Source organism: Triturus cristatus, chromosome 5_2 (assembly GCF_964204655.1).
Source record: "Triturus cristatus chromosome 5_2, aTriCri1.1, whole genome shotgun sequence".
In the NCBI taxonomy this organism is placed as follows: Eukaryota; Metazoa; Chordata; class Amphibia; order Caudata; family Salamandridae; genus Triturus; species Triturus cristatus.
The window spans coordinates 511,933,290-511,951,125 of record NC_140588.1 but is presented as its reverse complement, the minus strand read 5'-3'; the positions used below and the strand labels follow the sequence as shown (position 1 = coordinate 511,951,125).

Sequence of the window (17,836 nt, the reverse complement as noted above, 5' to 3'; positions counted from 1 at the left end):
TCAGGCTTGTGCGCATCGGTGGAAAAATATCTACTATGAGACAGAACACATCCTCCCTCACGGCTTTTGTACCATCATCCCACCTAACCTGCAGTCCAAGGGGCGGACGCTCATACCGTGCTATGAAGGTAAGAGCTGCCTTTCTGGCACACACACACACACACACACACACACACACACACACACACACACATGTACACAGTGATATATACACCCCCACACACAGACAGACAGACACACACACACACACGGAACATGGAGTCCTTGGTGGTCTGACATTGAACAATAACAGATTAATAGCACTCAAATGCCCTTCTTCATGAGTTTTAAGCCTACATATGCTAATTTTGTGCATATTGATGGTTAATTTAAAAAAATCAACTGTGCTCAGTGCGGGTATCGGGGACTCAAGCTCCACCTGTTTTTTTCTTGTATTTTTAGGTCTCGCCTGAGCCAGCGCATGCGCTGCTCTGGCGAGACATGTAGGAGTGGAGTTTTAAAAGTCCGACCACAGCTTTATGTGGCATACAGTGTGCGGTTACGCGCCCAGGCACGAGCAGAGGCGCCATCTGGTTTTTCTCTGGCTCGGCTAAGCGGCGCACCTTGCTTCAATGCCCCTCCCCACCACAGAGCGCGTCTCGCAGCTTATTTCACTCCCCACCTCTCCTCTCTGACCATGCCTCCCTTCTCCCGCCCCTGTAGCCTCTCGTCCTTTTCTCCCCACTCCTCCACTCTGTTTTCCTAAACCCTCCCTGTTCAGCTTTCTTCTCTCTTTCTCCCCGTCTTTGCTTCCCCCTTTCCTCTGCGCAGCCTCCCTTCGCACCCCCGTCCTTTTCACCCACTCTCTTTTGTCTCTTTGACTTTCCTCCGACAATTCACGCTCCTCGTCCGCCTTTCCTCTCTCAGCCGCGCGGCCAATGCTTGTTTAGCAGAGCACGTCAGTAGCTTCAATATACTGCTAAAATGATAAAACTAGCACTTACATGCCCATTCCTACAGTTTGAGGTGACCTGGAATAGTTAAAAATATCACACGTGTTTGAGTGTGATATTTAGTAGGTAAAAGCTGCAGCTTGCATTTCGTAGCAGTGGCAGGAGCTATTGATGGAGACTCCTGGGAAATATCCCGGGCCCAGGCACTTACGTGGTTTTGCATTAAGCCCTGGTTGATGGTGACCTTGCAAGGCTGTTTGTGCTAGTCTGTAGCGCCGTAAATATCAAGTGCTTCCATTAGTCAATTCAGTGACATTAAGTTTAACAATCTCAGAAGACTGAACGGCGGAGCAACCTCTGCTTAGATTCAAGCCTGTGCCCAAACGCCTCCTATAAATCCCAACAGAATGCACAATACTAGCACACATGCCCACCTATATACTGATTACATGCATGGAATAGAATAAATCGATATAACATAATTTATCCTGAGGTCATGCTGCAACCATGCCAACTAAGAAAGAGGGCCTCATTTATAATAATGGATACAGTGCTTAATTTATCTAAGAAAGACTGCTGCTGCCCGAAGATCTACTCAGGAGCACGCAGTCCATGCAATTTATTTTTTGCAGATGTACGCAAACTCGACCCGAAGGTATCAGAGCGCTTTACGAGTTGCATTAAAGACGGACACATTCGTTTTTTAAGTATGATTTGGCCAGAATCACAGAATGTTTCTGCCTCTCGCCAGACTCGAACCTGGGTCCTCAGCTTCCAAGTTGGCCGCCCTAGCCGTTAACACACACGTCGGTAAACTGAACTCGCCGACCGGTATTCTAAAATCCACCTCAATGCTCGTTTATTTAGCTTTCCTACGTCTGTATGCATGTAACCATAGACAATAATACAACATAATTTGAATCGCTGGATACCTGCTCTTCAAGCTAGTCCTGGGGGATTACTCAATTAGCGTGTAAACAAAGAGGTTTATCACATTTCAGATCTAGAAAGAGAAGTCAGTTTACCCTTGGGCATAGGTTAAATGAACCACCATCTTGGAAAACCTCATTCGCAGTCAACAAGATAAAATATTTGAAAAAAATGCACAGTAGTAGAGTAGCATTTTTAAAATAATCTTTGCATTACGTGCTCAAATTGCATAATATATATAACGTGAAATGTTTGTAAGAAATGTAATTTGCACTAATTACAGACTTGTAAAATATGCGCTTTATTTTGTCTTACCACTTTGATCTAAACATTTCCTTTTACGTTCGAAAACATGCTGTATTAAAAAAAAACTGAAGTCCAGATTTAAAAAATGACAACAATGAGCCGAGGTTTTTTTAGCGCCGTCCTACTTCTATCTCTGGCAGCAGCTTTCCCCTCCCTCCTATTATGCTGTGTGACAGCTCAGAGCAGTGACAGAAAATGTAACAATTAAAATAGATCAATGTTTAAATGCTTCAAGCTGCGGTTAAAGTCGATGTGATGTACAGCCTATACATTGAAAGTTTGAAAAGGGGACGGACAGTGATCACATTACAGCATTGCATTACAGTTGTATGTGGTGGTTCCCCCCCTTTACGAAGCGCATTTGTAAACAGATTACACTCCACAGGCTTGCGCTTAGATGAGGTACTAGTGTTTTGATGCTCTGCACGAGGACCAAAGCTTGACTCCTAGTTTGCTTTTATTGTCAAGCCTTGGCGTGTGGCCAAGCTAAAAGGTGTGCAAGATAAAACGCACAGTCTTATAAGGTGCTAGGGCATCGGTGGAAAGTGTCCGACTGCGTGGCTGGCCCATGTGGGAAGTGTTTTAATCTGTCAAAAGAAAACATGGGTTCCCTGATTACAAAAACAAGCATTGGCATAGCCAATAGGTCTAGCCTTTGGGACCTTATAAGTGTTTAGCCATGCAACAGTTGATGTTGTTGCATGCATATTGTGCTGCATAACTAAATACTTATAAGGTCCCAAAAGCGAGACCTATTGGCTATGCCAATGCTTGTTTTTTGAGTTTTGAGGTTTCCCTCTCCCTGACCATAAGCAAAATAAATATAACTACAAGGCAACAACATGTAATGCAAAAAAAGTGTTAATACTAAATTGCATTGTCATATTGACGTATCTATATTTAAGGAAGATAGAGCAGAAATGGGAGCTAGAGAAAGAAATAGGAGAAAAGACAGGTAAAGAATAAACATACTACTTCACGCATAAAATGCTTATGAGGGTCTGGAAGGATTCATGCGGTTTACTTTTATCTATAGTTTTGTTAAGAGCAAGACGGGCTTGTGATGACATCAGAAGAACGTTGTACAACGTGGGTAAAATACAAAAAATGCAAACGCCCTATGGAAAAGTGCAAGACTACATCCAACAGAAGGGTACACCGAGGGCATGGATATAGTACATAGTATTAAAGTGCACACAAGTTTGTCGCATGGAGGATGTGCCCTAATAAAATATTTGCTCCATCTACTTGCAGCAGGGTAGTTTGGGGACGGGGCATACTATCATAGACAGACATTGATTTATTGTATTTATTTAAGGATATTTATTTAAACAGTGATAAACTATTGCTTCTCCAATTGTTCTCTGTACTCACATAATGGTTGACCAAAAACAGTATTCTCGTGCTACAAAAGTAAATATTATACTGCATTGTATTGTATTGTAATTGCATTTATATAGAGCTTCTTACCCCTGACGAGGTGTTGAAGTGATTTTTTTGCAAGTAGCATGCTACTCCGGAACTCAAAAAGGATTAGTAGTGAAATAATATAGTGAAATCTGAAATTAATTTGAGCGGTGGATATCTTAGTCTGTTCTTTGGATTGAGAAGGATAGTAGAGGAATAGAAGAGGAAAAGGTTTGCATTTATTTAGCGCTTCCTACTCCTGATAAGGTGTTGAATCACTTTTTGGCAAGTAGCACGCTACTCTGGACCCCAAAAGGGATTAGTGGTGAATTAGTGTAGGAAAATATGAAATTAATTTAATTTGAGCGGTGGATTTGTTAGTCTGTTATTTGGACTGTAAATGGCATAGTTGAGGGATAGAAGAAGGAAGAGTCTAGACATTTGTTTTATTTTTTTTTAGTTCATAGCAGTAGGAGGGGGTATGGGATGAGTAAAGGGGAGGTGGAAAAGGGAAAAAGTGAGAGGAAAGGGTTTAGAAAGGCTTGATTGAGAGATCCTAATAGTAAAAGCGGTATGAGATGATGCAAGGAGGGGAAGAGGAGGGAAGAGTCTAGAAAGGGTGATTTTGGAGATCATAGTAGTGGTATGGGGTTTGGGATGAATGGAAGAGAGGTGGTAGAGGATATATTGAGAGAGGGATTGGGTGAGAAATAGGGTACTGCATTTTGGAAAGAGTAGTAGAAAGAGGTTTGAGATGAGTCAGAGAAATGAGGTAGAGGATATATTGAGAGCGGTATAGGGTGATAAATAGGGTAGTGCATTGGAGAGGGTAGTGAATGAGTCAGAGTGAAGATAGAGGATATATTGTGAGAGAAACAGTGTGAGATATATAGGGTAGTCCATTGGATATGCTGAATTAGAAGCACATTAATAAATATAAAGACACATAAGTACATGGAAGGTATATCATAAGTACATGGAAAGTAGATATGTATAAGGAAGGTAATATATGTAGATTAAAGTTGCATTTAATAAAGTCAGACTTTCAAGTGTTGCTGGACTTTAAATTAATTAATAATGATTTTTTTGTAATTCAATAGTGAAGCAACTGTAGATAAATAGTTATGATAAAAAATTTACCTATTTATGCAATCACATATACATGTTAAACATAGAATCATGTAGCTATAAGTAATATGTACGTTTGTTAATCAGAACTAACAAATATCTATATTTTTAAAAGCATAATAATTATACATGTTTATACAAAGCAATACACATATGTATGTACACATCTATATTCCAAATAAATACTTATATACAGAGGAATATGCTCTATATCTATGTTTGAGTCTGGTGGTTATGTGAGGAAGAGTCAATTCTTGAGTAGTCTTCTGAAGATAAGTTGATTATCCGTGGCTCTTATGTTTGGGGGTAAAGAGTTCCATAGTTTGGCTGCTTGAACAGAGAAGGATGTGCCACCTGTGGTTTTTTTCATGTACAGTGGGGTTTTGAGACGAGGTGCTGTCGTTCCTTTGTTGAATGTATTTTGTGATTTTATTCCTGATGAAGAGTGATGCAGCGGAAAGCTGGGCAAAAAATCTTTCTTTTATACTCATATCATATTCATCATATCTCGATCTATTTCCTCTGTGGGCCCATAAACTGCCATTGGTCCTCCAATGGATCTTTTATGTCAGCCAACAGGGACTTGGATATTTAGAGAACATGAGGCAAATACTTATGAGGACCTGGAATAAGGGAATGCCAAATTCATGCTAACAACAAACAACCATTTATGTAAACACAATAATGATAAGACTTACGACAAAAAGGTTCACACCAAGAATGACTCAAATACTATAAAGTTTGCTCATATAATCCATTTATCTAAGCCTCAATTTGAATGGTCAAGAACATAAACCACATTTAAGATTAAATTTAATAGGAATCATTTAGTACAATTAGTCACACAATGTCATACAGATTCAATAAAATAAACATTTGCTGCTTACCTAGGGAAAGAAGAGAGAGAGCATGGGAATAATCAAGTTCTAGCATTTAGGTTATACAAACCAAATATGCAGAGTTGAAGCGTAATGAGCCACACGAATTAGTCCTTAACTCTTCAGCTGAAGAGTTATACCTGCACACCTTACCAGCTGGCAAAGTACAGGTTGAGTCATTTCGAAAAGTTCAGTTCAAATGGGTTTGGCATAGGAAAGAAAATCAGAGTTCAGTCCAACAGCATGCCAGGCAGGGAAATCGAAAATGACAACCAGCCCCGACTTCTCCTCCAAGAGGGCAATTATACTTCCAAATGTTCTCAGTTTATGCCCACAAAGTATCCTTTCCATCTTATGATATGGTTTCCATTGGTTGTCCACAGTGGGCTGCTAAGAAATCCGGAAGCATTAAGTAATCCTTTTGCAAAATCATCGATTTCAACCACTTTGTATTTTCCATCCGTTTCCTCGGAAGTAAGAAAATTCACTTTCCGTTCCCAGACACTCTCTCTGGGTTTGCAATTGTATTGATACATTTCTATCAAAAGTGTTACTGAATCAGAAAAGAGATTATTGTTCGTAAGCATAAAAAGAAACTTCATGAAAAGTTCTCACAGCGTCTGAAATGACTACTTCAGCTAGATTCTGCCTTTTAAACGAGGAAAAAGAAGCATTTGAGGCCTACATGAAAACTTGTTGAATCATTACCACGTTATGATTAATATAAAACACGCATTAATATGAATAATTCAGTTTCCTTAGTTAATTTACTCATTATTCTTTTCTTCAGAAATTACATGTCAATATTTGGTACTACTTAAAAAATATCTCACTCGTTTTTATTTTCAAACATATTAATGTGCATGTAACTTTTGTTATTCAAGTTTGTATCACATATTAGTAAGGTAAAACTGCAAATCTTCATATTGTCAAGCATCTTTAAAATCATTTTCAAGTGTTTCATTACGTAAGCATTCATTTAATTTGTCACATTTAGTAATCAGCAGCACAATTTCTAGGTTAATTATGTTTAGATTTCTTAAACACATGTTTACATTGCATGAGCAAATAACTTTTTTCTCTCTCTTTATTTACATCATTCACATTTTCACGTTTCAGAACAATTCTGCATGCTTTTACGATGCAGTAGAAAATCTCATATTTTTCATTTTCAACCATTTTGCACATTTTAATCAAAAAAATTATTGTCGTAAATCTCATTTAATGGTGAGAATTGATAGAGGCATCCGTCATTAAACTTTTACGCTCCATCAAGAGCGTTCTTGTTCCATGTATTGTTTTGTAGGTGATACGAAGCAGCTTGAATGTGGATCTTCTGGCAACCAGTAGCCAATGTAGGGCTCTCAAGGCAGGGGAGATGTGGGCTTGCGGTGTTATATATGAGTAGTCTGGCAGCCAAGTTCTGAAACCGTTGTAGTCTTTTCATAGTTGTTAAAGCTGATCCGTAGTAGAGGCTATTGGTGTAATTGAGTTTGGACAGAACAATAGAGATGATAGCCTGGACCTTGTGTGGGAATTCCAGGTAGGGAAAGATGCGTTGCAGAGTTTTTATAGCAACAAAGCCTGATCTTGCTAGTTCGTCCACTTGGGCATTCATTGATAGCTTGGAGTCCATGGTCATTCCGAGGTTTCTTACTTCCTTTGATACTTTAGGCGGTGTCCCGAGTAAATCAGGCCATGCGGCGAGTGGGTCATCATTTCTTTAATTGCCACACATGAGTATTTCTGTCTGGGAAGCATTCAATTTGAGATGGCACCATGTCATCCATTGATCCACGGCTCTGAGACAACTGAAAATTGGTGAGTTATCAATGCGTCTGGGGCATTCCAGTTGAAGGAGTATTTGCGTGTCATATGCATATTTATAGCATGTGAGGTGAAATTGATTGATCAGTGCCAGTAATGACTTCATGTAGATGTTGAAAAGCATGGGTGAGATGATAGAGCCTCGAGGTGCCCCTGCTTTTGTGAAGTTCGGTTTGGACAAGAAAGGGGGGTATGGATGACATTAGTACTGTTTTAAAGGTGGGATGTGATCCAGTCGAGGGCAATCCCCTCTATGCCGGCTCCGTAGAGTCTTTGTATCAACGTGTCATACTTAACCGTGTCAAGGGCAGCTGAGAGGTCCAAGAGAAGTAGTGCAGCAACCCTGTTGCAGTCAACTATGTTCTTAAGGTCATCCCGGATGGCAACGAGGGCAGATTCTGTGCCTCTTCCTGGACGGAATCCCATTAGGAAGTATGAAAGTATGGCATTATCTTCAATGAATTGTGACATTTGGGCAAATGCTGCTTTTTCTATCAGTTTGCCCAGGAAAGGTCCATTTGTAATCGGTCTGTAGTTGTCTAAATGGTCTTGAAAGGGGTTTGGCCATAGTATGTACTGCATGAAGCTGTCGCTGTTTCCTACCAAAACAGACCTCTCATTTGAACTTTGCACAGGCCTGTTTTGTATAAGCCGGTGCTATTTTTGGTCTGTGCTTTAGCATCATGGGATGCAAGGATGCATAATTTTACTTCCTTTATTTTGCAATATTTAGTGCAGCGTCAGAAATACCATTGTTTGAACTTTGGGCACAATTGACGAATTAGAGTGATGATGCTACAAATTAGGACTGACTCCCATGAAAACAGTGTTTAAAACAGCACAGATCTTATAAATATCTAACAAGTTGCTAATCAGCACTGTGGTGCAAATTAGCACAGACCTAAAAACGCAATAATAATAATTTGTCTGGGCGGGATAGGCTGCCTGGCTGGCTGTTCGTCCTTAGTGACTTAACAGAAAGGCGACTACTAATACACTCTATGAACTACTCAAATACAGCTTTTCCATCTAACCAAAAAATTGAAGAGGCTCTCCAGAAAAAGGCATAAAGGCACAAAAGATAACACTGTAGAGTGGAGAACGCTCACGTGGTTCTTGGTGTCAGATCTACTATTACAGAAAAAACATATCAGCCATTTTGTCTGTGTATTTACTTTCTGCGGTCAGCGCTCGTTTTTACTAAAGTTACAAAAAAGTCAAACACACAAAATCTCATTACTGTGTTACGTTTGTTGAACAGATAATAATTTCTGTCCCTCTATTTCGCCTTTTGAATTACCAATCGTGCTTTTACTTTCCTCCACACTTGATTTTCTTTTGAAAGAACAACAGGATGTGTGTAAATATTAACTGGATAGAAGCCATTTTCCATGATTGACAATTAAGACATTATCTTTCTCTAATCACTTTTCAATCCTGGAGTCTGTTCACATTCACTGACAAAGGAGCTTTTGATCAAAACATTTCCAGTTAGGACTTATCACAACTCCCCTGATAGCAACTGATAAGCACGTCCTTCCTGTTCCTGTCTGTGACTTCATTTCCTGTCACGTGACTCAATGCCTTATATAATATCTGAAGCACCATTGAGTGTCCACATCATCCCAGGAGAGAAAGACAACAAGTCCAAAATGTTTGATATTCTGAAAGAATTCAGATTTTTTAATGCTTACGTTTCTTACGTGAGAATATTTTTTACTTTTGTCTTTCTGTGAAAATGCACGTCTGTGTCTGTCTGATTTTTCTCAATAACTAGGGGGATAAACCTACGTTAAATAACAATTTGCAGAGTTTTCACGTTTTGTGGTGTGCAGGGTGTTAGGCAGTATTTTGAACACGCCAGCATGCATTGGAGAGGCTTCCGTGACGATGTAGGCCATGGCCGCTCATGTGGTTAAAGATAGCGATAGGCAGTGAGGAAAGAACTGCGTCTGTGCTTGAATTCAACCGGCAGTAAGCATCTTTGTGAGAATGCTTTGCGGTTGTTGCTTGCCCAATCGGCATTGTGTTTGTTTCCCTTTATAGCCATTTGCTTTCTAATGTTGCTGCTTGTAAATGATGCGTGTGAGAGACCCCTCTGGGGCCCTCTTTTGTTCGTCATAACTTCCTAGTGGGACCGCCGTTGTCGGCCAAGACTTTTGGCGGGGCTGTTAAAGTGTACACGTCTGAGAGGCTGGGGCCTGGACGCAGGATCTTGCCAGCGGAAAACGGGCCATTCTGATGACGTGCAGCACGGCCTCCAACTCAGCATGATCACAAGCAAAACCTCTCCCTGCTTAAGTCCAGTGCTAAAGACGTAACTTTTATGAGACTTTCCCGGGCGGGCTTTGTGTTTTGTTTTGCTCTTCTCTTCTAGTCCTCACTCTCTTGTTTCCCTCTGTGATGAAGCTCTATCATTCATATAGGTCAGTATTTCCCACTTTTTTTCTTCCAAACATCCTTTCATAGGCAGGATAACACACGGTTAATGTTGTCTGCATAGTTTTTATTACGTGAGAAAAGTCTAACATGGCGCCCGATTATTGGCCTTCATATAGTTCACCGAGTTTTTTCAAAATATTTTCCTCATGTTTATGTCATTGCACAGTTTTCCCTACAAACTGACATTATTATTTCTCAGTGCAAGTTGGCGCTGAAAGTGGTTGAACCATTTTCTCGCAATTATACTCCAAGACCACTTTCCTTTCGAATTTGAAACTGTATGGATGTTGGTGATCTTTATTTTCTCCCAATTTAAAAGGGAAGCAAAAGTCCTGATTTTAATTCGAAAACCCATATGCAAAAAAACTCTGAGACCAACAGGTAGCAATCGTGCATTCTCAAGAATTAAGAAAAGTGTACAAGAGAAACGTTTTGATTTTGCACATCCCTTATTCAATGCATGACTTCTCCAATCAAGTCTAGAGAGCCAGTTTCTGATCTGTCATTGGAATACTCAATTGTTTCAGAAACTAAAACATGTTGTTGGGTGTGTAACCTCCATGTCATTCAATGCACCAGCCATGCTGTCGATCAGAAGCTTGCGATCCAAACATCACCAGCGATCTAAACCAACACGAGTTAATAGATCACTAAGATATAAGTGGAGTGTCAAAAAGAAAAACTCATGGAAGTAAACCTGTATCACGCCTTGAATATGGAGCAACACCCTTCCACACATCATGCTCGCACCTTTATTTCTACAATTAAAAAAAATCTGAATACATCTTTCTTTAAAAATTTCAAACAATATTTCATCAATTATCCATTATCAAAATAACTCCCATTCCCCAACCCCGAGTCCACTTAGATGACATTTACCTTCCTTCTGCTATCAACCTTATTGCGCACAAAATCATATCACCTCCTCACCAAGTTGTACATAAGTCAATTTTTAGGTCTTGCCTTCTGACAACACATGCAATCTATGCTGTGAGGTGTATTGTTTACCATAAAGGCGTTGGAGCCCCACCATTGCTTACCATTGATTGGCATTATTGTCACTCTTCTTTGCTGCCTCCTAATTGTCCGGTGCATGCTGGGTGTCTCTTCCTTTTCTGTTTGTGGAACGTGAACCACGCGCAGATTGCTGTATTTTAATAAGTGACCATCAGTCACTTGCCCTGGGATTGAGGTACGATTTCTTCTTCCCCTCCTACCCCCTTGCCCGTAATGCTTCTTTCCCCCTCCCAACCACTCCTCCATGATGCTTCTCTGATACAATATATGTTGCTTCCTCGCCCACTGGCCCCATGTAGCTCCAAAAAGCATTTATTTGTAAACAAACCCATCCTCACCGAAGCGTCTGCATGCCAGACAATGTCACACCACTCCACTCTAAGCCACATAATACCACTCCACTCCACATAATGCCACCCCACGCCACACAGTGCCACTCCTCTCCACTTCACACAATGAATGACTGAAAAAATGAACTTCTAAAGTGCATGTAAAGTGCATGGCCACTCAAACAGAGCATCCTGGTGCTAACTCAAACACCATTCCACAATTCAAGCATCAGAAAATCAATCAATCACAAAACACCTAAAAATAAACAAATGGAGAGGAAATGAAGAAGGCCCCTCAGCAGGAACGATTTAAATTAAGCGATAAAACAATTAATCCGGGGCTGAGAACTACCAAGTTTTCAGAATCTTCCTAAAGGTGGCTTTTTTTAACCATAAGTCGAAGAGAACCAGGAAGTTGCCACTATACTTCATTCCACGCCACACAATGCTACTCGTCTCCACTGCACACAACGACACTTCACTCAATACCACTCCACTCAAGGTCACTCCACTCCTCTCCACTCGACTACACTCCACCTCATGCTACTTCACTCCACTCCATGCCACACAATGACACTCTACTCAATACCACTCCACTCCACTCCACACAATGCCACTCCGCACCATGCCACACAATACTACTAGTCTCCACTCCAAACAATGGCACTCCACTCAATGCCACTTAACTCAATACCACTCCACTCTATTCCATGCTACACAATGCCTCTCCAATCCACTCCACACAATGCCACTACACTCCGCTCTTTGCCACACAATGCGACTCGTCTCCACTGCACAGACACTCCACTCAATTTCACTTCACTCAATACCACTCTACTCCACTTAGTGCCATTCCACTCAACTCTACTCCACTTCATACTACTCCACTCCACGCCACATAATGCCACTCCACTCAGTAACACTCCTCTACTCCGCGTCACACAATGCCACTCCACACCACACAACATCACATAATCCCTGCCACACATGCCACTCCACTCCACCCCATTCTACTCCATGCTACATAACGCCACTCTACTCCACACCACAAATTCCACTTCATACTCCACAATTCCATACCACACAATTCCACTCCAGTCCATGCCATACAATTCCACTTGACTCCACTCAATACCACTCCACACAATGCCAATTCATTTCACATCACACAATGCCAATTCACTTCACGTCACACAATGCCACACCACTCAGCTCCACTCCACGCCATATAATGCCACTCCACACAATACCACTCCACTTCATGCCGCACAAGCCCACTCAACTCCATGCCACATAATGCCACTCCACTCAATGGCACTCCTCTCCACTCTGCGCCACACAATGCCAATCCACTCCACACCACACAATACACCTCCACCCTACGCCATGCCACACAAGGCCACTCAACTCCAATCCATGCAACACCATGCCACTCCACGCCACACAATGCCACCCCACTCCACACAATGACACTTCACTCAGTACCGATCCACTCTGTGCCACACAATGGTACTCCACAGCACCAATCCCACTCCACTCCATGCCACACTATGCTACTCCACTCCACCCCAATCTGTTCTATGCCCCACACTGTCACTCCACTCCACAAAATGCCAGTCCACTCCATGCCACACAATGCTACCCCACTCCACACCATCTCACTCTGTGCCACTCCACACAATTCCACTTCACTCCAAGCAATATAATTCCACTCCAAGCCACACAATTTCACTCCACTCAATGCCACACAATTCCGCTCCACTCAATACTACTCCACTCCACACAATGTCGCTCCACTGCATGCCACTCCACTCAATTCCACTCCACTGCACGCCACACAATGCAACTCCATTCCACACAATTCCACTCTACTCCACTCCACACAATTCCACTCCAAGCTACACAATTATACTCCACCCCAAGACACACAATTCCACTTCACATGCACAATTTCACACCACACAATTCCACTCCACGCCACACAATTCTGCTCCACTGCACTCAATACCACTCCATGGCATGCCATACATTGCCACTCCACTCCACACAATATCTCTCCATTTCACACCACTCAGTATCACTCTGCTCCATGTCACACAATGTCACTCCATACAATACACCTCCACTCCCCACTACACCACACAATGCCACTCCACTCCACATGCTTAGTCATTCAAATCCATGCCATACAGTGCCACTCCACTCCACACCACACAATGACACTTCTCTTCATTCCACCCCACACAATGCCACTCCACTCAATGTAACTCCATTCCACTCCACTCGATACCACTACACTTTCTGTAACTATATATATATATATATATATATATATATATATATATATATATATATATATATATATATATATATATATATCCAAAACCCACGGGAGGGCTGCTCCTTGTTCTAAAATAATGAAGTTTACATACAAACCCATTGGAGGGAAATAAATGTTTAAAAACCACAAATACCACAATGCCTTGCACGAACACACCAGCGCTTAATTAACTAATGAAATGAAAAGTCGTGCATGAGCACGCAGGAGGCTTGAAAAATATAGAGAGTGAAGGTGGGATTGTGGCTGGAAAAGTTTGGGAACTTCGCATCGCCTTTGAATAAGGAGATTGTATCTCTGAAACGCGTCAGGCAGTGGAAAAAGAGAGTACTTTGGACTAAAATGCTCGCTTTATCTTGAATAAAAGTTGTTGTACAACTTACTTGATTTGGAGTACGGACTTGCTTGCAGGGCAAGAGTTTATATATATATATATATGTGCGTATATAGTGCTTACTACTCCTCGTGAGGCACTGAAACCCTTTGCAGCATGCCCACTCCTTTCCACGCAGTGGCATGTCAGTCAAAGCCACTTCATTCCATGCCACACAATGCCACTCCACTCCACGCCACACAATGCCACTCCACTCCACACAATTCCACTCCACGCCACACAATACCACTTCATGACACACAATTCCACTCCATGGCACACAATTTCACTCCATGGCACATAATTCCATGCCGCACAATTCCACTCCACTTTTCACCACACAATTCCACTCCATGCCACGCTACACAATTCCACACCACAGTTACACTCCACTCAATGCCACACAATTCCGCTCCACACTGCACAATTCCACACCACTCCAAACAGCTCTACACAATTCTACTCCACACCATTGCACTCAGTCCCAATCCACTCCATACAGTTCAACTCCATGCCACCTAGTTCCAATCCACATCACACAATTCAACTCCACACCACAGTTCCACAGCACTCCATTCCACAACACTCTACACAATTCCCCTCCACACAATGCCACTCCACCTAATGCACTCCATTCGACGCCACACAATGCCACTCCACTCCACACTACTCCATTCCTTGCCAACAAAGCTAATAGATGTTGTATAGGTGAGACCTGTTGGATTTGCTAAAGGGTGTTATTTAACTAGGTAATGTGCTCTATACATAACAATATTTATTAACGCACAGAGACATATTTAGATATCTTAAGTTTAGTGTCTCCCACTAAAAGATCATTTATTTGGATATTACATTTTGGCCAGCTAGTGTCCATCCATGCCATAATGGCAAGAATGTGGCTTATTGTAGATGTCAACATCTAACGAGATTTCGGAATGGTTTGGAAAAAGAACTGTGACCAGCAAACATGTGTAAACTGATATAAAACTAAACAGTGAAGAGGGGGTCACAAACATGTTAAAGTGAACAAGGACAGAAAAAGAGTTTTGAGGAAACCCACATGTGGTTCAGCCAATTAGTGAAGTAAATAGATCCAGAACAATTTTATTTGACATGAACTTCCAACTTGGTAAAATGGAATGAGATTGCTGATGTGAATCGCTAATTAGCCATTTGCATCAGACATCTGGTAGAATGATTTTGAAAAGGTCTGAGTTGTCCAGAGAAGCCCGAATTTTGGCATCACTAAGGAAAAGTATGCTTTCTCCCAATAGACAAATATAAACAAGCATTGGCATAGCCAATAGGTCTCATCTTTGGGACCTTATAAGTGTTTAGTTATCCAGCACAATATCCTTGGTGCAACAACATCAAGTGTTGCATGCCTAAACACTTATAAGGTCCCAAAGGCGAGACCTATTGGCTATGCCAATGCTTGATTTGAGTGAGTGGCTCATGCAGGTATGCCACTGTGAGGTGGAGATGCTGCGATTGCTTTTACAGGAGCCCCTGTGACATTGCGCCTCTTCAAAATGTATCTTGTGTCTGGTGTAACACTTCTAGCCCCTATTCCCGTCTGCTCGCACCCAATGCATCCTTAAATGTCCCATGTACAGCCGGGGTTGACACTCCTATTACCCCTGCCCTCCAGTGACACTTTGCCTGTCATGGGTGGTGGTGGTGGAGGTGGTTGACATGGTGGTGGACGTGGTGGTGGACATGGTGGTGGACATGGTGGTGGTGGTGGATGTGGACGTGGTGGTGGACATGGTGGTGGACGTGGTGGTGGACATGGTGGTGGTGGATATGGTGGTGGCCTTGGTGGTGGTGGACGTGGTGGTAGTGGATGTGGTGGAGGTGGACGTGGTGCTGGTGGACGTGATGTGGTGGATGTGGTGGTGGTGGTGGACGTGGTGGTGGATGTGGTGGTGGACATGGTGGTGGTGGACGTGGTGGTGGGCATGGTGGATGTGGTGGTGGACGTGGTGATGGACATGCTGGTGGACATGGTGGTGGTGGATGTGGTGGTGGTGGACATGGTGGTGGACATGGTGGTGGATGTGGTGGTGGACGTGATGGTGGATGTGGTGGTGGTGGACGTGGTGATGGTGGATATGGTGGTGGATGATATGGTGGTGGCCTTGGTGGCGGTGGCTTTTGAGGTGGTGGCCTTGGTTGTGTGGGATGTGGTGGTGGTGGATGTGGTGGTGGGGGATGTGGTGATGGTGGATGTGGTGGTGGTGGATATGGTGGTGGCCTTGGTGGCGGTGGCCTTTGTGGTGGTGGTCTTGGTGGTGTGGGATGTGGTGGTGGTGGACGTGGTGGTGGTGGTGGACGTGGTGGTGGTGGACATGGTGGATGTGGTGGTGGTGGACATGGTGTTGGTGGGCATGGTGGTGGTTCTGCACATGGTGGTGGTGGTGGACATGGTGGTGGTGGTGGTAAAAGTGGTGGTGGACATGGTGGTGGTGGTGGTCAACATGGTGGTGGATGTGCTGGTAGACGTGGTGGTGGTGGTGGACGTGGTGGTGTACGTGGTGGTGGACATGGTGGTGGACGTGATGGTGGACGTGGTGGTGGTGGTAGATGTGCTAGTGGTGGACGTGGTAGTGGGTGTGGTAGTGGACGTGGTGGTGGTGGATAAGGTGGTGGCCTTGGTGGTGGCCTTGTTGGTGGTGGACGTGGTGGACATGGTGGTGATGGATGTGGTGGTGGTGGATGTGGTGGTGGACGTGGTGGTGGTGGATGTGGTGGTGGTGGTGATGGACGTGGTGGTGGATGTGGTGGTGCTGGATGTGGTGGTGGTGGATGTGGTGGTGGTGGTGGACATGGTGGTGGATGTGGTGGTGGACATGGTGGTGGACATGGTGGTGGTGGTAGATGTGGACGTGGTGGTGGACATGGTGGTGGACGTGGTGGTGGTGGACATGGTGGTGGTGGATATGGTGGTGGCCTTGGTGGTGGTGGATGTGGTGGTAGTGGATGTGGTGTGGTGGACATGGTGGTGGTGGACGTGATGTGGTGGTGGTGGTGGACGTGGTGGTGGACATGGTGGTGGTGCTGGACATGGTGGTGGTGGACGTGGTGGTGGGTGTGGTGGTGGGCGTGGTGGTGGTGGATGTGGTGGTGGTGGACATGGTGGTGGACATGGTGGTGGTGGATGTGGTGGACGTGGTGGATGTGGTGGTGGTGGACGTGGTGGTGGTGGACGTGGTGATGGTGGATGTGGTGGTGGTGGATATGGTGGTGGCCTTGGTGGCGGTGGCCTTGGTGGTGGTGGCCTTGGTGGTGTGGGATGTGGTGGTGGTGGACATGGTGGTGGTGGACGTGGTGGTGGTGGTGGACATGGTGGATGTGGTGGTGGTGGACATGGTGTTGGTGGGCATGGTGGTGGTTCTGGACATGGTGGTGGTGGTGGACATGGTGGTGGTGAAGGACGTGGTGGTGGTGGACGTGGTGGTGAACATGGTGGTGGATGTGCTGGTGGACGTGGTGGTGTACGTGGTGGTGGACATGGTGGTGGACGTGATGGTGGATGTGGTGGTAGATGTGCTAGTGGTGGACGTGGTGGTGGGTGTGGTAGTGGACGTGGTGGTGGCAGATAAGGTGGTGGCCTTGTTGGTGGTGGATGTGGTGGACATGGTGGTGGATGTGGTGGTGGATGTGGTGGTGGTGGATGTGGTGGTGGTGGTGATGGACGTGGTGGTGGATGTGGTGGTGGTGGACGTGGTGGTGGTGGACGTGGTGGTGGTGGTGGACATGGTGGTGGACATGGTGGTGGTGGACGTGGTGGTGGTGGTGGACGTGGTGGTGGACATGGTGGTGGTTGTGGGCATGGTGGTGGATGTGGTGGACGTGGTGGTGGACGTGATGGTGGTGGATGTGGTGGTGGACATGGTGGTGGTGGTGGATGTGGTGGTGGATGTGGT

General features: G+C 44.0%; 1 protein-coding gene across 1 annotated transcript in view; it reads left to right on the top strand.

The window, feature by feature from the left end:
* Positions 1–17,836, top strand: part of ITGA9 (integrin subunit alpha 9) — a 962,089-nt gene that overhangs the window by 145,137 nt on the left and 799,116 nt on the right. Inside the window, exon 4 of the mRNA XM_085607531.1 lies at positions 5–128. Within this exon, the coding sequence (XP_085463657.1) occupies positions 5–128 (124 nt within the window). The remainder of the gene's footprint in view (positions 1–4; positions 129–17,836) is intronic.